Raw genomic sequence first — 22,822 nt, forward strand, 5'->3', positions numbered from 1 at the left:
AAATAAAGTGGATTTTTATGGGAAAACACCTCTATGGATTTCTCCACTTGAGGCGAAACAAAGAAGGCTACTGGGGTGGACGCAGTGGCCAACATATAAAGAGATGCTGATAAAAAGAATAATATGTTCCAGCTCAAAACACGGGATGAAATAACTCAGAGATACAAGAACTTTTCCTGGTTCCATTATCTTCAATTAAAAGAACAATTTAATATAGATTAAAAAATTGGCTTTAATGATAAAGATTCTTTTTTGGATAAAGTGATGATTACAGGAAAAAAGACAATAACAAGATTATTGTTATGGTCCGCAGAAACAGAATTGGTCAAAAATTGTATGACAAAGTGGGCAGCCAATATTGGGAAACCAATCAAATTAAGTGTTTAGGAAAACATGTGGAATACGAAAGTAAAATACACATACGCAATTGACTTAAAAGAATGGTGCAAAATGATGTACCGTTGGTACATGACACCACAAAAACTAGGGATTATGTGTAAGAACTCACACAACAAATGTTGGAAGTGTGGTGGACAAGAGGGAATGTTCTACCATATGTGGTGGACTTGTAAAAAAGCTGTCAATTATTGGAGAATGGTGCATGAAACTTGTAAAAAAAAATTAAAAATTAAATTACAGCTGAAACCAGAATATTTCTTACTGAATATGTCGGATGAGGAAATGGACTTGGATAGAAACAAGGATATTTTGCTCGTTTACCTGTCTACAGCAGCAAGGATGGTCTACCCAAGATTATGGAAACAAGAAGAAGTCCCAACCAAATGGCTAGGGGAAATAATGGACATTATGGACATGGATAGATTAACATTTTTATTGAAAAAGAATACTGGAGTCTCGGTAAGACCTACGGACTGGCAACTCATCAAAGAATATTTGAAAATATAAATAGTTGAGAAAAATCTTAGTGTTAAGCAAATTAAACATGTTAGAAGGAAAGGGACCATATTCAAATTAAAGAATTGGGGTGAAGATTTGTAGATAAGGAAATATTATTGAAGGAAAACAATGAACTTTAATACACTGCAAAGAAGAAGAATGGAAGTACAACTCCCTTCCCCCATCCCTAAACTTTCCTTTTCCCCTCTATCTTCACACCCCTGCCCTACCTAACCCATCCTTTCTTCCCTGCAAATTTTTCCTTTTTATTTTTACTCATCTTTTCTAAACCCTGAATAATTTTTTAAAAAGAAACTAACAAGTACTTTTAAACTTCAAACATTGAACAATCCAGTTCATAAAATTCTTCTATAGAAAAAAGGATTTCATTCCACTGTAATACATAAAATGAATTGGGCTGCATTTATATCATTTTTTTCCTTGTTTTATTAGCTAGCAATCACTAAAAAATTACTTTTTGCTAATTGTGACAGCGCAATGGAACTCAGCCAGGTCTAGTTTCCAGGAAGATTTCACCAGGTGATGTAGAAATCTGAAAGCAGGTGGGTTCCAAAAGCTTATTATTTTACATGATAAGATTTAACCTTCCTGTGCATGCAGACATATGTGGTTGAAAGAGAAACAAGTCCATTATACAATATAAACCCCAGTAAAATTGCCTGTAGTCAGTAGGGACAGACAATAAATTAATTGGAGTCATATTTTTAATGAGAAATATCAACTAGAATGGAAAGGAAGGTATTTTTCCCTGGCAGTCCCTACATTTCCAAAATTTGCATAGAGAGTTACATATGCTTTTGTAATATGTGCCTGATTAAAAATGTGCACACTTTTTGAACAATGAGGAAATGTGCATAATAAGCTTTTACAATAGAAAATGTGTGCAAAAATTGCATACTCAATACTCAGCTGGCTCATTAGTCATACTACCTGGAAACAGAAGTAATATTTCAGAGTAATGTGCAGAAGTGTACAGATATGAGGGGAAGCATCCCATTTCACTGTTCTATGTTTTTCCATTAAGGCACAGTGCTAACCCAAAAGTATGCTAAACCTATTCTCAAATTTGTTAGCCAGAATGAAACAAGATTGTTGTTTCTTTATGGGATACATCTGACTCAGACACAATCCTTTTTTATTTTATTTTTTTTGGTCAAAGTTAAATCAGCCAATTCTAATGATTTTCACTTTAATTACATGTCAAGGAATGGCAGTGTTTGCTTCTGATTAAACTGGAGAGTGCTTTTTAATTCTTTTCTATTTCAAAAAGGATATTGGGCCATCAAAGCTGGACATAGCTGGTTATTTGGCATGAACACGCAGTGCATCATCACAAAATCATGTACACCAGTATCTGTGAGAAAAACATCAAGAGCACTCAGTGATTAGCCTACATGCTTTCCCCAGAAAGTTTTTTATGTCAATGCTTTCTCAAATAGTGCAAAATCCTAATTTAATCAGACATATTTCCAGTCATTAAATATTATCATAATATAGCCTTAAACAACAGCTTATATGAGAATAAGTAAAAAAAAAAAAAATCTCCACCCCATCCCCTCACAGGCCTGAATCCTTTCCTTCTCATGCAGCCGAAAAAAAGCTTGATATCCATTTAAACTGCAGTTCATCGTGTTGTCTTTTGAATGTGGACAAATCAGTTAATTCTAACTATGGCCAGTGGTTCTTCACATAGTGAATCATTAAAAGACAAAATTTACTATCTAAAAATGCAGAAATGGCCACCAATATGGAAATCTTAGGATAAATGAATGGAGAATAAGGCCACCAATGGATACTGTCCTATATTACTTCCAGGACCAAAGGCCAGTAGCAGCTGGCAGGTGGCATGTCAATGGGATGGATAATTCAATGTGGAGGTTCACCTAAAGTTTAAGGAGCTGTCTAGGGTGCTGAACCCATTTTGGAGGAAAAGGTTTAGTGCCTTTGGTGGCTCCTTTAAAGTTCAGATTAAGCGCCAGTAGAATTAATGAAGTTTGACAGCACTTTAACTGCCATGACTCAATGCTATAAAATTATGGGAGTTACAGTTTTACATTGTTTCTTCCAAACTGTGCCAGTGCCTCACCAAACTACAAATCCTAGCTGGCTGCTAAGGCATGCTTTGCATTCATGTCCTGCTTGAGCTATTTCCATAAGCAATTGGTTGGCCTATGTGAACTGAACACTGAATGTTTGATTTAGTGTGTGTTTTCAGTCAAGTTGTCAGGTTTCTAATAAAATAAAATGTTAAAAAAACAGAATTCCTTTTTGCTTGGTCTCTCTGAAGTTAACATACTCAAACACTGCTGTTTTCTAATACATGAAGATATATTTTAGAAGAATGTGTATTAAACCCAACAGATTACAACCAGTACACTGTTTTCTTAGCTACTACACACAACAAACTGTATTTTCTTTTAAGTTCACACAGAAGAAAGACAAGCAAACTGGTAATTATGGTTGAGATCACAAGTCCTACATTAACAAATGGAATAATTCCCCAAAGATGTTTTGGAAAATCTGCTTTAAAACACATTTCAAAGTCAAATCACATTGAACAGATTTGGAATATAAAACAAAATAAAATAAAAGGTTGCTAAGAGAAATTTGAAACTTCACCCCAAACAATTCCAGACACTGCCCTTATCCAGCTGCCAGGTTGCTGTTGTAAGGGTTTTAGGAGTGAGGGTGGGGGGAATGATATAGAGCTGCTCTTTGGCTGTCTTGAAAGTAAGCAGGTCTGTAGCACTCCTTTCTTTTATTAATCTTTCCTTACAAATAGGCCTCTATTAAATCCGCTTTACCTGTTCCATCACTCACTGTTGTTTCAAGACGCATTGTTTCTAGGAAATGTTCTAAAATTTTCTCTGGTGTTCCGGACATCACAATGTACCTTATTAAAAGGAAATAAATCATCTTAAATTCTATTTGGAGCTTGATGGAAGGACAAAAGGACATACAAACGTTCAAAAAACTTTGTAACAAAGCAAGCTGTGTTTTTATATAGCATATTTTTACATTAGCATTTCTTTATCAATAATACTCATATCAATTTAAGACTTTGCTTAGTTTGGTTAGCTTTTTTCATTTCAGAATCGGCTTAAAGATCATCAGAGATCAAAGGCATGAGTGATCCAGTTAAATTGTTACCAACTAATATACAAGTAAAGAAGAATAGGATAAATAGCCTATTCTTTTTCTAATACTAGCTGACCCCAACAATATGTGGGAGGGTTCTGTTGTTAAGAATATCACTGTGACAGCAAAGAAATGGAAGTATTGTGACAGATATGAAGTATCTGTCACAAGGCAATGTGGTATTATTAACAACAGAGTCCTCCCACAAAGGACTGTATAGGCATTTTGACAATTTGATAACTGCCACCATATTATTGGGGTCAGCTAGGATTAGAAACAGTCAGCACGCCAAAATTCCTTACAACTTGAGCTACTAAGTTTTCTTGCTTCTGGTTCTCTGTCCATGTTACTCCTACAACTGTATTTTTCTTAGAAGCATATTTGCTTATTGCCTCTTATTTCTGAATGGAGTGATTCAGACAGAAGAGGCAATAGGCAAATGATGATTTATGGTAGAAACAAGTAAACTGACTCCCTGGCTGAGAACACAAAAACAAAAATGTTGAAAGGGCTTAATATAATGACCAAAATTGTTCTGGATTATGAGACAGGGTACCCACAAACCATACCTTCTAGCTTCCTCTCTGAATTTTTAGTCAAATTAAAACTTTTTTTTTAAAAAAAAGTCAATACAGGAGGCATCCCTAAAAAGGGAACTGTCCACACTTGGCAAGGTTGTAATTTGAGGACAGAACTGCCATAGTTAGGTGATATTGAGAAACAGGAACGTCTATCAAGCTCTGCTATTTCCTTTCCCAATAAATCTTTTAATATACCATTTAGTTCTTATAATTTTGCATCATTTCACTGTATTCAAGCAGAATGGCAAAGAATGGGAAATCTCCCCCTACCTCCAAAAAGAAAGAAAAAAGTGCCTGCTGAGAAATAAGTAATGGAACTGAGCTCCTGGGAGCTTCTCCGTACTTTGAGCTGTGGCCATCACACAGTTCTCTTCCCTGCCAGCCCTTTGGGAAGATCTGTATTGATGTCCCAAGAATACAAACCCTTGTTAAGCCAAGTGATCATCCTTGCAAAGAGACTAACTGGGTATCTTGGGGAGTAAAGCACAGAAAATCAGTGGGGAGAGGGGGGAAGAGGCAGAGAGAGTTGGGTTCGCTGTACTTTGAATATGAAAGTGAAAATGAAATAGTGGAAGTGGCGTGCAGTGCCTGAAGACTAGCTGGAAGCTGTACTCGGCAAGAGATCAGTCAGTTAAGAGAGAGGTTGTGAATGCCCATGAAGAGGTAGTTGGTGCACAACTCTTTAGTTAACTCTTTCAGCAACATTTTTTTTAAGATGGGGCTCAGGAGAGATGGTGAGATGAGATGAGACCAAAGTATGCCCTCCCATTTTTTTATTCAGGCCATGTGTTGCTAAGTTGATACTTCCCTGACCTTTTCACATTTCCAAAATAAAAGAAGCTAGCACATGTCCTATGTGTTGTGATGTTTATACAAATCAAAACTGGGGAAAAGGGGGATTACAACTCCCAGAATCCTACACTAGGTAAAGGTAAAGGTTTTCCCCTGACATTAAGTCTAGTCATGTCTGACTCTGGGAATTGGTGCTCATCTCCATTTCTTAGCTGAAGAGCTGGCATTGTCCGCAGACACCTCCAAGATCATGTGGCTGGCATGACTGCATGGAGCACTGCTACTTTCCTGCCGGAGCGGTACCTATTGATCTACTCATATTTGCATGTTTTCGACCTGCTAAATTGGCCAAAGCTGGGACTAACAGCGGGAGATCACCACACTCCCCAGATTGAAGCCGCCGACCTTTTCTTCAGCAAGTTCAGCAGCTCAGCAGTTTAACCCACTGCACCACCGGGGCTCATACACTAGCAGGGCTATTTCTAGCCACTGTAGTCCAGAAGAAACCCTTTCCACATCCCATGGTAAGGACAGCTGGTAAATGAATGGTAGTTTGATTATGTCTTTTCTCCTTCTTCATTACTTCATGCTTTCCAGGGCTGTTATCTCTGTTGAACATTTTTCCTAATTTTTGGTGTGAGCATATATCGAGATAATACAATGAAGCCTATTTACGAGCAATTATGTCCTCCAGGAAGCCTTGGGTATGATAGGTTTGCCAGGAGGAGGCTTCACATCTCAAACAGAATTCTCAGCACTTCATGAAACTGTAATTAAGAGAAAGGTATAAAATTTGTTGATACAGAATCAATACAATTGTGTACTATGATTAGGGTCTGAAAATGGAAATTAAGGTGGATTTCAGAGATTCCATACAGAGTATTGGTAAAGGATAAAAGGATACTTTGTCCACCCACACATTCAATTCAAATTCTATCTGATCTGGCAATGGAAAATGGGATGATATGAAAAATCTGCTTCTAACTGGATGAGAACTAGAAGATATGAGGAATCCTCGTATCCAAAGGAATAAGCCCAATCTGGATAAGATGCACTGCACATGAATGTACATATTCCATTTAGCACACTGGAGAAAACATGAGAGAAAAATACATTACATTAGAAAGTTGCCTTATGTTTAGTCTGTTCCTGGAAAACTGATATTGACAAAATCATGTGAGTGCCACGCTAAATGATAGGTAAGACAAGGGCCATGACAGTGAGACTAAAGAAGAAGGTGGGTTATGGTATTCAGGACTTGAATGTCCAATATATAAAATAAGCATGGAGAGATCAAAGATAATAGGAAGAATATTGATCTGCCTGAAAACAAACATGAACTGAGAAAAGATTCATCATTTAAAATGTCATGGTGACAGAGACTTCTACAAGTACCATGGCCTTGCAATAATGATGATAATGATGTCAAAAATCAAACTAAGTCTAAGATTTCCCTAGAAATGATAACTAAATTAGTTATGTGATATCTTGGATATACCGTAAGAAGACATGACTCATTAGAAAACATGATAATGCTTGATAAAGTGTAAGGCACTTTCTCCAAATACAGGCAGCCGAGTTACAAACATCCGGCTTACAAATGACTCATAGTTAAGAACATGGGATGAGACAACAGGAAGTGAGAGAAATCTATCCCTTGGAAGGGAAAGTCACTCCTGGAAGAGTTATCATGGGGAAAATGAATCTCCACTGAAGCTTTCTCACTAATCCTTGTTTCCACAACAAGCCAAAAGTTTCAGAATCCAGTTATCACAGAAGGTAAGGTGAAATCTGCTGAACAGGGGCATAGACAGTCCTTTGCTATCCAAAGTTTATAGATAGATAGACAGACAGACAGACAGACTGGAGATACACTTAAAAATTAACCTGTTCCAATTTACAAACAAATCCAACTTAAGAACGAATCTTGTTCGTAACTTGGGGATTGCCCGTACTTTGGAGAATGAAAATACAGAGATCAGGACAGATGGCATTTGCAAAAAAAAAAAAAAAAAATCAAAGAGCTATCAACCAAGTGTGAAGAAACCTGAATTGGAAAATCTAACAAGAGAGGGGTTTAAACACCAAAATATAATCTATGACCACTTGTAGAAGCTTTGGGGAAATGGATGGGATAGTCTGTAGAGTGAAGGAAACCTCAAGATGAGCAGATCTGAATCTTCAAACAGCATGAGGCAATTCAATCTGTTCTTTCAATCTATTTTTTCTTTATGAACTGTACTTTAGAAGACTAATCTATTATGCAGGAAATAGATCCTGAAGCTATCCCAGATTGTGATGAAGATTTATTAAGATCGAGGATAAAGGAAATCATGAGGTCAGTATTTGATCCAGTAACCTCCACCTGACTACAATAGTAAAGAAAAGAACCATTCTTCATCCCTGGAACCTCAGAGAAAATAGAATGGGAGATGGAGGGAACTCCTTCTATTAGATGTAGTCAAAGCAGGATGGAGTGGAATTTCTCACAAAAGTGGGAGCTTGACTCCCTGCCAGCAGTCTTAGGGCCCTTCCACACAGCCCTATAACCCAGAATATCAAGGCAGAAAATCCCACTATATCTGCTTTGAACTGGAATATATGGCAGTGTGGACTCAGGTAATCCAGTTCAAAGCAGATATTGTGAGGTTATTGTGTGGAAGGGCCCTAAGAGAGGTGCCAATGCTTGTCATGTTCAGGACAACTGAAGTGTGGTTCCATGAATGAAGCAGCACAATGGCAATCAGGGAAAACTCCTGTGTGGATACTCTCTCACTGTACTTTCCCCCTCAGTTCTGGAAAAAATCAGGATGTATTGCATGTTAACTAATTTAAGTGGACCAAAAGCAAAAGAAAATATATTGTTGTGGTCCATCAAGTCTTCTCCAATTTACAGCAATTCTAAGGCAAACCTATCACAATTGCAAGATTTATTCAGTGGAAGAGCTTGCCCTTGCCTTCTTTTTAGGCGGAGAGAATTTGACTTGCACAAGGTAATGCAATAGGTTTCCATGTCCAAGTGGAGATTTAAACCTTATATGTGGAAGCATTACAGTTAATGTGTTTCCAGGGCATGTAACTTGCATCATTTTTGACTAACAGATTACATATTTTCTGATGTGATACGCTGCATTCCTAAATAGAGAGAAAAAGCACACAACCTGTTACCTAAAATCAAACATTGATCATAGCCTAGCTTGAATGCTGTAGAAGGAAAACATACTTGGGCTGAGTGTTTCCTTGATTAGAAGTTCTGCTTCCTGCTGGGATCTTCTCAAGCACCAAGACATCCTGCTCATGCTCCTTAAGTCGAACTGTGTTTGCTTCAACATCCTGAAAGCCAATTTGAATAATTAATACAGTAGATACAAATAAATTCTAAAACAAGGGCTTGAACCATTAGACTTATCTAATGCTCCATAAATGGAAGACCTACTTTTATCCTGACTGTCGCACCTCAGAATAGTTCACCTTGCTACAGACACCCAGTCACACACAGAAGGAAGTCTTTTGTAGTTTTATTGAGCAAAAGCAAATATAAATCAAAGCAGGCAGCTATAAGGTTTTTAAGATTGTAGTAAAAGAGTCAATAGGAATCCAATGGTTCATAAGCCATAAAAATCCATTAGTCCATAAGCCATAACAATCCAATAATTCATAAGCCAAAACAGTAGACGATAAATCCCAAAGAACAAAGGCCCAAAGGTTTCAAAGATCCAGGAACAGGAAACTTCTCTTAGGCATGAAGCAGGAACATTCACTCAGACGAAGCGAGAATTTGCTTTGACAAAAATCTATCTCAAAACACACACTTTTAAAAGCAACCCAAAAATGCATTTCTCTTTCCTGCGGAGGCTTCTCTCTTCCCCGCCAATCTTACACTCCTACGAGGCTGTACTCCCTTCCATAACAACCGGTCCGCCCTAGATAATGATGGCACCTTGTCAAGGTCCTCGTTATTTTGCACCTGAACCGGGGCTGAAGACACCGGGGCTTGAGACATCTCTTGCTCATTAATTCCCATGGGAATGTCATCCTGGCTGTTATCTATGGCCGGCTGGGTCAATAGTTCATTCTGCTCAAACTGCATTTCTCGAGTGTATTGTTAGACCATTGGCATTAATAGGGAAGTCCATTACAATTTGGAACTAACTTAATCCATGGATTTCAATGGGTGCCACTAATCTTTCTTGAGTCAAGACCATGGGCCACAATACTGCTTTCAGTTCTGTGTATGTGCAACCCTATGAATTTCATAGAGTTTTATCTGGCAAAAAAATTAAGGCCCCTTCTACACTGCCATATAAAATCCAGATCATCTGCTTTGAACTGGATTATATGGCTCATATAAATATATATGTAGACTCATATAATCCAATTCAAAGCAGATAATTTGGATTATCTACTTCAATAATCTGGATTTTATGGAAGTGTAGAAGGGGCCTTAGAGGTGATTTGCCAATTTTCTCCTCTGAAATATATGATATTCCTGATGGCCTTCCATCCAAGTACTAACCAGAATTCACCCTGCTTAGCTCCCAAGACCAGATGGGATCTAGTGCCTGTAGGGTTTAGCCTCCTTGCAGTCAGTTAGGCTGCTTAAATCCCATAAAAGTAAATTTTAGCAATCTTCCTAGCATGTGTGACTTCTTTTTTTTCTCTATATGCATCTTCCTACATTGAGCTGTTTACTCATCTTTTTTATCAGGATTCAAAGAGCAATTACTGTTTCTTTTCAGAACTTTATTTTCAAGGTTCAAAACTGGGTTCCAAATTTTTTCCCTATTGACTAGGATGGCTAGGGCTAGTGGGAATTTTTTATTGTGTCAGAAGCGAACTGAGACAAGTTGCTTCAGGTGTGAAAGAATCGGCTGTCTACAAAAACGTTGCCCAGTGGACGCCCGGATGTGTTACCATCTTGCTGGGAGGCTTCTCTCATGTCCCCGCATGGGAAGCTAGAGCTGACAGATGGGAGCTCACCCCATCTTGCAGATTCGAACCTTCAACCTTGCGGTCAACAGTTTAGCCAGCACATTGTGCCACTGTGGCTAAACAGTTCACCGCGACACTGCGGGAATTGAAACTGACCAACATTTGGAAGGCCACAGTCTTCCCAGTCCTGCAGCACACAATTTGGGATGAGCTTTTCAGTGATGCACATAGATAGGTGCCTTCCAGGCTGACTTACCCGGAGTATCCTGTTAAAGTCTTCCTTGTCCACTCTCAAGAAATGGCAGTTATCTTCTCTTAGGACAATGGAAGCTGCTCTTGGAGCATCATTCACTAACGCTAACTTGCCAAAATCATCACCTTCATGTAGTGTACATACCACACCCTTAAAGAAACAATAACCAACAACAGAGAAATCATCATTAAGGATTTGTTGCATTGACACTCCCATTTGCAAACACTGGATATTGAAGCCAAATACTATAATAAATGCATCTGGCAGAAACTCAACAGTCTAAATAATGGTGGGATAACAATACATGGCAGCTGGCTATTACTAATGCTACAGAAAAATACAGGCAAAGAAAGAATAGGATTTGTTATATGAAGTTTGATGCAAAGAAAGACAAATGTCTGGCTCCACTAATGAAGCCAAATTTCTATTTTTTCAGTGTTTGTTTATCATTCAATATTTTTAAAAATCAATTTGGTTGAATAACAGACTTTTTTGAGCAACTGCCAGTCCCTGATGTTATCAGTTAGTTATCAGACTACGGAGTTAATTCATGTCTCATTCAGATGAATTTAAAGAAACACTAAAAATTTCTCAACATTAACAAAATATTTTACTTATTTTAGGTATATTTCTTCTCTCCTTTAAGGATTTTCTGTAAGCAATAATGATACAATGAAAGGTTTTTAAATCTGGTGCAATGGGCTGTGGTTCTTAACATTTTACAACAAAACATATTATGCAACTCTTAAGCTGGATGTACACTTCTCTATATCCCAGGATCTGATCCCAGAGTATCTGCTTTGAATTTAATTATATAAATCCACACTACCAGAAAATCTGGAATAAGCAGATAATGTGGGATGAAATCCTGAGATATAGGGCAGTGTAGATCCAGGCTCATATAATCCAGATAATCTGGATTCAGAAACTGGATTCCCAGGGCACCAAGTTGTCCCTTTTAATTCTAAGTGCCAGGAATTGCCCATGGGATCTTCCACATACAAAGCGTCTTCTACCATTGCTGTGGTTCCTAATGCTCAGGCTCTCTGGATATAAATTGAACAAGTTGTGATAGATTACAGTGCACATACATCCACATACATACACTGTACAATCAAAGAAGTCTAAAATATAAAGAAGACAGTACCTTGCCATAGATGACAACATTTACTGATCCCTTTAGAATAATGTACCATGAGGTTCCTTCTTCTCCCTGATTAAACACTACAGGGAGGGGGGAAAATGAAGCCACTGTGAAAATTGAATGTACTTTTAATATTTATCTACTGATTTATTTAGTAACAGTGGGATATTTAAATCCCACTCATTATCAGGTCTCAGGGCAGTGTCCAATATAAAAAATAAAAACCTTTCAGATTAAAATCAAAAATAATTTCAACAAAAGAAACCCATATTAAACAAAATAACTTCAAATGCTAACAATTTAAACCTTGTATACTTGTTTGTTGTTCAATCGCTCAATCGTTTCCGACTCTTCGTGACCTCATGGACCAGTCCACACCAGAGCTTCGTCGGCCATCACCGCCCCCAGCTCCTTCATGGTCAAGCCAATCACTTAATGGATACCATCCATCCATTTTCCTTCCATTTTCCCCAGCATCACGATCTTTTTCCAAGCTTTCTTGTCTTCTCATGATGTGGCCAAAATACTTCATCTTTGTCTCTAATATCCTTCCCTGCAGTGAGCAGCCGGGCATTATTTCCTGGGGTATGGACTGGTTGGATCTTCTTGCGGTCCAAGGCACTCTCAGGATTTTTCTCCAACACTACAGTTCAAATGTGTCTATCTTCCTTCACTCAGTCTTCCTCATGGTCCAGCTCTCGCATCCATAGGTTACTATGGGGAATACCATTGCTTTCACTATGCGGACCTTCGTTGCCAGTGTGATGTCTCTGCTTTTCACTATTTTATCGAGGTTGGTCATTGCTCTCCTCCCAAGAAGTAGACGTCTTCTGATTTCCTGGCTGCAGTCTGCATCTGCAGTGATCTTTGCGCCTAGAAATATAAAGTGTCACTGCCTCCATGTTTTCTCCCTCTATTTGCCAGTTATCAATCAGTCTGGTCGCCATCATCTTGGTTTTCTTGATGTTTAACTGCAACCCAACTTTTGCACTTTCTTCTTTCACCTTGGTGATAAGGCTCCTCAGCTCCTCCTCACTTTAAACCATCAGAGTGGTATCATCTGCATAAGTCCGGCCTTGGATTTGTCAAGCCCCGCACGTCGCATGATGTGTTCTGCGTACAAGTTGAATAGGTAGGGTGAAAGTATACAGCCCTGCTTTACTCCTTTCCCAATCTGTTGTTCCGTGGTCTGTTCTTACTGTGGCTACTTGGTCTTTATACAGATTCCTCAGGAGACAGACAAGGTGACTTGGTATCCCCATACCACCAAGAACATGCCACAGTTTATTATGATTATGATTATTATTATACTTGTACTTTGAAGCAAATAGATTCAGTACAAAACGTAATGCGGGAAAAATATCAATTATATGATGGTTTTCCTTTTATTGTGGCCTTCTCTTTTCTCCTGTACAGGAGTGAATAAATTCTAAGGCCTGCCTGACATATGCAATAGGTTGAAGTGCAGAAGTTTATATTCGTCAAAATAACATAGCCGCTTCTGATTTCCAGTGGATGAATACGATTGTTCTTGGCTCATGGAGCTACTGTGTACAGGCAGTCCACGAGTTACAAACATCCGACTTGCAAACCACTCATAGTTAAGAAAGGGGGTGTGAGAAATCTACTCCTCGGAAGGGAAATTCACTTCTGAAAGGTTTCTCTACTGAAGCTTTAGCATCAATCCTTGTTTCCACAACAACCCAATTTTTTCAAAGTGCAATTTTCACAGGAACAGAAAGTGAGATGAAATCTTCTGAACAGGGGTACAGAGAACAAAACAAACACCACAGGGGTGTTACCCTTTCCCTATGCTATTCAAAGGTTTAAAAGATATATATTTGGCTGGAATTACACTTAAAAATGTGCCTGTTCTGATGTACATACAAATTCAATTTAAGAACAAACCAACAGAATCAATTTTGTTCGAAACTTGGGGACTGCCTATATAGTTGTTTGAGTTCTGATGTAGGATTCTTGGAGACTGAAGGGTGCATCTGTAGAAATAATGCAGTTTGATTCCACTTTAACCAGCATGGCTTAATACTATAGCATTGATTCCACAGTATAGTAGTTAAGTTTTAAATCCCAGCTCAGCCATAAAAAGCCACTGGACAAGGCACATTTTCTCATCTTAAGAGGAAGTCAATTCTGCTCTATGAAAATCCTATGGCAGGGTCAGTATAAATCAGGGTTGATGTGAAGTCACACAACAATATCTACACCTATAAGAAATACAATTAGCATACCAGGGAGGAGTTAGAACCTTTCTCCCTGCTGTATGAGGTTCCTTCTACACTGACATGTAAAATCTAGATTATCTGATTTGGCTGGAATTACACTTAAAAATGTGCCTGTTCTGACGTTCTAAAATCTAGATTATCTGATTTATATGGCAATGTAGACTTCTATAATCCAGTTCAAAGCAGATAATTTCCTTTAATAATCTGTATTATCTGTCTGTGTAGAAGGGGCCTTGTTTTCTCCTCATTTTTTAAAGTTCTATTTTTGCTGTTGTTGCACAGGAACCACTTAAATTTGTGCCTCCTATCAACAATCTGAAAAGATAATCTATTCTACAACAATTGCATTATATTGTATGCAGATTTATTGAAAATTAAAGCCCATTAAGATCACTAGGACTTCCAATCAAATATGGAAGGATGGAAATATGAAAATTAAGAATTTCCAACACATTTCCAATTTCTCCCTGCACAAAATTAGAAATATCAACCCATTTTTCCCATAAGGCCACACATTTCAAATCCTACATCAGATCTCTTGACTTTCCTAATAATATTTCTATTTTTTCATCCCATTCAGATTTTGAATTACCAGGCTAAATGCAAGACATTGTTATCTCAATCCCATACATAAGTATAAAATTGTTTCAAAAATTGATTTAACTTACAGACTGTTCCTGCTTTGGGGTGTGATTCAAACACTAGAACGCCTGCTAACTCCCGCTTTACCTTGAAGAAAGACAAAGAGTAAATAATTGTTGCCATCTTTAATGTGTGTGGTTACATGTAAACTCACAGGAAGTCAAGTGAAAGGAAAGGAAGGAAGGAAGGTATACAAGGCGCAAATTACTAAACCTACTATCAAAAATCACAGGACCTTCAGGAAGATTCATTCATTGGTATATTTATTGTGAACTGAACAAGTGAAAATTACTTAGAAAACAGGAGTCTGGGAAATGTGTTGAAATTTTTGCTGAAAGTTCCAAATACAGTCACAGATTTCATGGATTTCACAGATTCCTTCCAAACAGTATTGAATAACTTGTAAGTGTAAGTTTCATAATATGATGGAAACAAAACCCAAGGGCAAAGAGGCCAGCCCTGCATAGGGCAGACCTCATCACGGTGCCCCCTATATTCAGAAGTAGTCAGAAGTCAGGTCAGATCTACTTATTTATTTTATCTAAACATAAATCATATATAGATGGCTCACCGTTGTTGAAAGATGAGATAAAGCCTTTATGTGCAAAAGCTCTTCATATATAATTTCAAGGTCATCTATGGTTCTTTGGCCAGGCCTGTGATAACACACACACAAAGTAAAAAGTTTTGGAAAAAAATGACAATCATAACCTTATTGAAAAGGAAAAATTATGTCATATCCATGAATATCTGGAGACCACCTTTTGAAAACCACTAGTCAAGAAAAGGCATGACCTTGTTAGAAGTCAACCCTTTGAATAAGTGATATTCACAAGCATTCATAGAATGGCACACAGGTAACTCAGCTGTTAAACTGCAGAGCCATGTCCTTGAACCGCAAAGACAAAGACACACCACTACAAATATATATATATCTAGCAGAGTTTTAAATATTGTTTCTTTGAAGCTGAAATTGCAGTTGCAGTTGGCCAAAACATATACACTCCCTTGAAACCTCTTAGTTTAAAATATGCACTCAGAGATTTAAAAAACCAAGTATTCTTTAGAAAAATAACATATCTTGTTTATTCACAAACACCTTGTATTAATTCACCATACAAGCACATTTCTTATTAAAGTTCAGTTATAGATAGGATGTAGTTTCTCTGTGTTGTGCACACAGGGTATCATTCTGAATCAATAGTCCATAATCCAAAGTATAATTGTACACACTGCTTCTCAAAGTAAATATATAGTAAACTGTCCCTGCATAAGTCCAAAGTGACATCTGCTTCCATTGAAGACCAAACACATACTGATAACAAAATGGAGTCTTGAGTCTGAACATGCTCAGTACAATCACATGTCTGTAGCCCCTCTCACAACAAAGAGGTCAATCAAACTGGCAAATCAATATATACATACAATACAGGTTAGCAAATATATACATTAACAAACAGTGAAGACTTGGAAAGGTTGCTATAGTAGAGTCTCGCTTATCCAACGTAAACGGGCCAGCAGAACGTTGGATAAGCAAATATGTTGGATAATAAGGAGAGATTAAGGAAAAGCCTATTAAACATCAAATTAGGTTATGATTTTACAAATTAAGCACCAAAACATCATGTTATACAACACATTTGACAGAAAAAGTAGTTCAATACACAGTAATGCTATGTAGTAATTACTGTATTTATGAATTTAGCATCAAAATATCACGATATATTGAAAACATTGACTACAAAAATGCGTTGGATAATCCAGAACGTTGGATAAGCAAGTGTTGGATAAGCGAGACTCTACTGTATTTCCAACAAAAAAAACATCATAAGCTGAATGAATTTCAGTATACTGCTTGGTGATATAACAAGGAGGTGGTCAAGAAATTTTAAAAGATCATGCTGCAGTCTTATTTTATATATATCCTGAAAAGGTATTAATTCATAACACCAGCTTATGATTTCTCCTATATTATTTATTTAGATGTATGCTGCTTTGTGAATATTTAGTCCCCAAATCATTGTACTGCAAAACAGGGCAACATATTAATATAATTCAGTTAACATCTCTCACCAGTACTACTATTTTCAAAAAAAGACTTTATGAAAAAGTGAGAATTTTGTGATTGCATCTCTCAATTGTTCAATATAAAGCAGCTGTGAGAAGGCTGCTACTTCTTTTAATAGAACAAACAACATTTCAGAAACTGAAGTTATCAATCCTCTCCTGGCCTTATTTTCCTGATCAAAATCACATTCTTCGTTTTATTTATCTAATGAGACATAAGATAAATACTCTCCGATATTGTTGTAGCCCAGCCTGAGATTGGCCCCATTCAGCCTGTGATTGTCCCTGCACCTGCCTTGCCAGAGGACCCTTGCTTGCTATATTCTGAGGCTTCAGTGTGGTTTTGAGGTGCCTACACAGCCTAGGGGTGCAACAGATGTATTGAAATATGATTCCCATCATCCCCAAACAATATTATGAACACTTGGTGGCTCTGGTTCAAATACCTGAAGTATACCAGGGAGAAGGTTAAATAACTAGCTAAACTATTTTACAAATATTTGGTAAGTCAAATAGCACTTTAAAGTGTTTAAACAATTAGTGAATTGATTGACACCTAAAGCCATGATCAAATAAAATGTAGGCCCCTTTCCCAAATCAGTGCACTGCATTGTAAAAGTAGGACATCTTATAGATACCCACAGTCATTCAGTCTTGACTGATTCTGTGAAGCTGGTATCTGGATAACTATGGCCCCTTCTACACTGTCCTGTATCCTTGAATCTGATTATATAGCAGTGAAGGCTCATATAATCCAGTTCAAAGCAGATAATCTGGGATATAAGGACTGTGTAGAAGGGGCCATAGTTATCCAGATACCAGCTTCACAGAACCAGTCAAGACTGAATGACTGTGGGTATCTCTAAAATTATTTATCCTACTTCCACAATGCTGTTTAATAGGCATGTGCGATCCATGAAAAAAATGGTTCAATACTCGCTTTGAAAGTAGGGGGCGCTGGCGCTTTGTTTCTAAAGTCATTTCCGAATTTTGAAGCAAAAAAATTCAAAATTTTCTGAAACTTCCGAATCATCATATGTACCTCGTTAATGGTGGATGCGCATGCACATGAAGGAAAGCATTATCATCAATGGGGAAAATTGAGGGGCCTCTCTCTCCCTCATTTTTGAGCTATCCTAATGAAATTTGCTACAGTGGTAGAACACAAAACCACTGTTAGCTCACCAAATCTAAGAACATTTGACTTAGCCTCAGATTTTTGGCAAATTTTCAATGTTTTTATTAAAAAACATTTTTTAATAATAAAAATCTGTTCCTGGTTTGAAAGTGTTATTTCCTGTTTCATTGGGTTGTCTTTACTTTGAAAGAAATTTCTACAGCAACCAGGGAGATTTCTCTCCAGCCACCGCTTTAACTGCCCTTTGCGAATTCGCTTTTTTCCCCTTTTTAAAAAATTTATCAGTCAAAATGCTTAAGTTTACATTCCTCATTTTACAATATCTTAAACATATTGTATACAATTCGACAGTAAAAAAAAAAACAAGAACATCTTTAGGCATATTTCTTATCAGTTTTTAACTTTTGCATTACAACTTTACTACATATCTCTCCACTACACACTTTTTTATCTACTTATATATGTTTTATAATTAATATTATTATTATTAATTTATCAATCAAAATGTATAAGTATATATTATTCTCATTTTACAGTATCTTAAATGTATCATATTGTATACAATCCAACAATAAAGAAAAATTAAATCCAAAAACATTTTTAATATCAGTTTTGGACTTTTCCATTACAACTTTACTACATATCTCTCTACTACACACTTTTTTATCTACTTATACATGTTTTATTTTTATTGCTGTTATTATTGTTGTTATTATTATTATTGTTATATCTCCCCCCTCCCCTTACTTTGTGCCCCCCCCCCTTCACCAAGACTAACCAGCTCATATTGTTTCACAAGTCCAAAATTTCATTGCCTCTGTTGCTGGCTTGCACCCCTTTCCCTCATTAAAAATATACTCAATAAATTTTCCCCATATTTTCCAAAAATCTGTTTGTTTCGATATTCCCTTTTTAATTTTAATATTACAAGTCAGCTTATTATTAATAGCTATGTTCCAAATTTCCCTATACCATTCTTCTAACTGGGTTTCCTTTTTTTTTCTTTCAATTTTTTTGCTATTAGCAATTTTGCTGCAGTTATCAAATTAGAAACCAGTTCTTTCTCCTCTTGTGAGAGAATATTGTCATGCATAAGTAATAATGCTGATTTAGGTGTACTCTCTATCTCTATTTTTATTATTGCTCTTATTTCTTTAAATATCATTTCCCAAAATTTTTGTATAATTTTACATGACCACCACATATGAAGATATGACCCTATTTCCTGACAGCCTCTCCAGCACTGATTTGTGTATTTTTTTATCTATCTGATTTAATCTAATGGGAATTAGGTACCACCTCCATACCATTTTGTAATTATTTTCCTTAATTCTTATGGACATATTTTTTAATAATCTCATACTCCATATCCTTGCCCATTCTTGATTATTAAATTTCCCCCCACATCTACTTCCCATATTTCCTTCAAATGAATTTGTTCCTGTTCATCCGTTAGTAGTAGTTTATAGATATTGCTTACTGTACCTTTTAATGTTACATTCTCTTCTTTAGTTTCCCTTTGAATTATCATCTTTTCTATTTTTGTACATTCCCTACCCCCATTATACTTTTTCCTTAAGTCAATTGACCATTTCCCCAATTGTAAATACTTGTACCACTCAAAGTCTCTTCCTCTTAATTCATCTTTTATCCTTTCCATATTTACCATCTTCAGATCCCAATCTTTTACTTTCATTATACCTCTTCCATTAAATTCTGCTTCAAGTTGTTTTTTCAAACTTACTGGGAAGTTTTCTGTCATTAGAACTGGCATGATAGGAGAAATACCTGGCATTAGGTTATTTTTGTATCTTCCCCAAATCTCCAGAATATTTTTTAAAAGGGGTTGTTTAAATTACTATACCATTTCTTTTTCTCCTTTCCTCTATTATTCCTGTAAAAAATATATTTTAATTTCAATTCTAATTTTTATCGTCTTCTTCTAACCACTCCAATCTCTTTTGTTTTGCTAGGCAGTCTACTATGTATCTTATTTGATTGGAGTTTCTTGGTTGGTCCCTGTTAAGAAAGTCACCCCAGTGTGTTATCTTCCCCCCTCCCCCCTTTCTCCCCACTCTTTTCCCAAAATCCCCCTCCCTCCCTTCTTCCCCAGGTATCCCCTCTCCCACCGAGCCCTGTGGCTTTTTGTCCAGGGCATGGCTTAATCATAGCCTTTCAGTGGGGGAGCGGTGGATCCATTTTCCTCCCGACCAGCAGCCAAATCACAACATCCTGAGGATTCTATATTGAATTTGTATTTTCCCCCCTCCAATTTATTTATTTTTATCTCTAAAATATTACTTATTCAATATAAAGGGTAAACAATCTATTCATATATATGTTGCAATTTTAATTCCCCACTTTATTTATTTACCCAACTAATCCAATTAACCCTTTATATTGTTTTTATTACTATTTCTTTAAGATTGTTAATTAGAATCACTGTCCAGACAGTACTTTTTTTCTTGTTGTTTTTTCTTTTCTTTTTTTCTTCATTGCTTCTTTGCTTTATCCTTTTCTGCACCTCCTGCACCTTTTCCTTCTGCGTTTCTCAACTTTCCATCCAGGGAGCATTGTAATTCTTCAAATAATGTTTCAAGAAGTTTCATTCCTTGTTCCACTGATGTTATGTTGTAGCTAAATTTCCGCGTACCTAAATTTCAGGTAGATAGGGTACCCCCATTTATATGATATACCCTTATTGTGGAGAATTGTAGTACAAGGGCGCATTGTCCTTCTCCAATTCACTGTCTCTGGGCATAAGTCCTGGAAAATTTGAATTTTACTTTCTTTAATTATTTGTGAAGTGGGTTGGTTTCTGGAAGTTTGCATAAATTGATCTTTGTAATAGTAACTTGAGAATCTTACTATAATATCCCTGGGATTAGAAGTTATTTTCCTAGGTCCAACACGATGGATACGGTCAAACTGAAACTGCTGCCAGTCCTCTTTTGTTATTTCCTGGATCTATTTTATAACTGCATCTCTTAGATTTTTAAACGTTTCATTACAAATTTCTGAGAAGTTCCAGATCCTGCAAACTCGCTTCTGCATTCAGGATGGGAAGGGAGATTCTCTCCAGTCACCGCTTTAATTGCCCTCTGCAAACTTGCTTCTGCATCCAGGATGGGAAAGGAGATTTCTCTCCAGCCACTGCTTTAGGAGCCCTTTGCAAACTCACTTCTGCATCCAGGATGGGAAGGGAGATTTCTCTCCAGCCACCGCTTTAAGAGCCCTTTGCAAACTTGCTTCTGCATCCAAGAAGGGGAGGGAGATTTCTCTCCAGCAACCGCTTTAAGAGCCCTTTGGAGGGCGATTTCTCATATATCCGAAGGTTATTTGAAGGTATTCCGAGGCATGGGCGCCAATGCTTCAAATTGGAAGGTTAAATTTGAGGCGCCAAACCACCTCAGAACCCAGTTCAATATTAATACGATTAACGAATGTATTACGATTAACAAATTTTCCGGGTTTTTTGCTCATTCCTACTGTTAATTTAATGTCGTTTGCCCCAACCTCAAACCAGCAGAAAATATTCTTGAAGGAAATGAGATGCTGCAACCCACAAGCTAAAGGGAAGAAAAATATACTTGCTGCATATGTACAACTACTGTGTTTCCCCAAAAATAAGACAGTGTCTTATATTAATTTTTGCTCCCAAAGATGTGCTAGATCTTATTTTCAGGGGATGTCTTATTTTTCCATGAAGAAGAATTCACATTTACTGTTGAACAAAAAAATGAACATTTATTTTATACTATACAGTAGTTGTCATCACAAACCAGCATAACCACACAAACTGTGAATCCTATCAAGAATTTCTTGTTACTACCATTATTTCCATGTACAACTGGTATGTACATTTACCGATCCTGCATGCTCTGGTGTTCTGTTTGGCAGGCGCTGGGCATGCTTCCAAACAAAAACTTTGCTAGGTCTTACTTTCGGGGGAGGCCTTATATTTAGCAATTCAGCAAAACTTCTACTAGGTCTTATTTTTCGGGGATGTCTTATTTTTGGGAAAACAGGGTATAAGAACTTAAGCAACATATGGATAACTTCTATCTACTAATGCTCCAATGCCAGTGGTGAGCAAATGCTTTAGTTCAGTTCAATTTGCAGGGGATTCTACTTTCCTTTTTAACAAAGAATAATAAGTAGGGTATAATATGTTTTCCAGTAAACAACCAGAGAAACAGAGCTTTTGTGCCCAAACCAGATAATATCTGCATAGATTATACTAAACTGTATATTTTGCTTACTTGAAAGTAATAAATTCTGCTTTCGCAAGGCATAGGAAGATGCTAAAATTTCTGCCTCCTGCCTCTCATAAATATGTTTTACTAGTCACCCATGGTTTTTTTCACCCCCACTTAGTTTCTCACACTTTTAAGGCAGAATTATTGTCTCAAGGACTAGGAACAATATAGCTCATGAGGGTCTCAAATGTTCATTTATGTGGCCAATGGATTTAACTGCTTCACGATTAGCAGTTCAAGACATTCTTGGTGAACTTCTGCAAATCACTCTCTCTCAACTTCTGAGGAAGGCAATGACAAATCGCCTCTTTAAAAATCTTTCTAGAACAACCTTGTGATAGGTTCGCTTTAGGACCACCAACTTAAAGATATACAACAAAAACAAATGCAAGAAATAGAATGCATGACATCTCATCCACAACTATTTTTGGTTTTTGCTCGTGTTTCAAATCTACTAGTGCAATGGTTCTTCTACAAGCACGACACTATTGGAGACAGGTCCTGATCCAGAAATGCCTTTGATTTAGTACATCAGCTTCTTTATGGGCTTTGTTTAGATTTTTTTGAGGTGGTGTAAATTGACACAAATTATGCAAAATAGCTGAATTACCTATGGGATATTTCAGAACTCAAGAAACATTGTGTCAGTCTAGAGAATGACACTAAATTGGAATATGTGTGAAGCTCTCTCTGTTCTGTTCAACAGACTGTATAA

The 22,822-nt window shown here is 37.0% G+C and overlaps 1 protein-coding gene across 2 annotated transcripts in view; it reads right to left on the reverse strand.

Moving 5' to 3' along the window:
• rapgef4 (Rap guanine nucleotide exchange factor 4) overlaps window positions 1-22,822 on the reverse strand; it is a 249,649-nt gene that overhangs the window by 44,305 nt on the left and 182,522 nt on the right. For both annotated transcript variants that reach the window (XM_062969187.1, XM_062969188.1), the window contains 7 exons: window positions 15,215-15,299; window positions 14,670-14,730; window positions 11,762-11,838; window positions 10,618-10,764; window positions 8,653-8,762; window positions 3,723-3,811; window positions 2,194-2,272 (listed from right to left, as the gene is read on the reverse strand). In XM_062969187.1, coding sequence (XP_062825257.1) covers window positions 2,194-2,272; window positions 3,723-3,811; window positions 8,653-8,762; window positions 10,618-10,764; window positions 11,762-11,838; window positions 14,670-14,730; window positions 15,215-15,299 — 648 coding nt within the window. The remainder of the gene's footprint in view (window positions 1-2,193; window positions 2,273-3,722; window positions 3,812-8,652; window positions 8,763-10,617; window positions 10,765-11,761; window positions 11,839-14,669; window positions 14,731-15,214; window positions 15,300-22,822) is intronic.

The sequence above is a fragment of the Anolis carolinensis genome, chromosome 1 (assembly GCF_035594765.1).
Source record: "Anolis carolinensis isolate JA03-04 chromosome 1, rAnoCar3.1.pri, whole genome shotgun sequence".
Taxonomy (NCBI): Eukaryota; Metazoa; Chordata; class Lepidosauria; order Squamata; family Dactyloidae; genus Anolis; species Anolis carolinensis.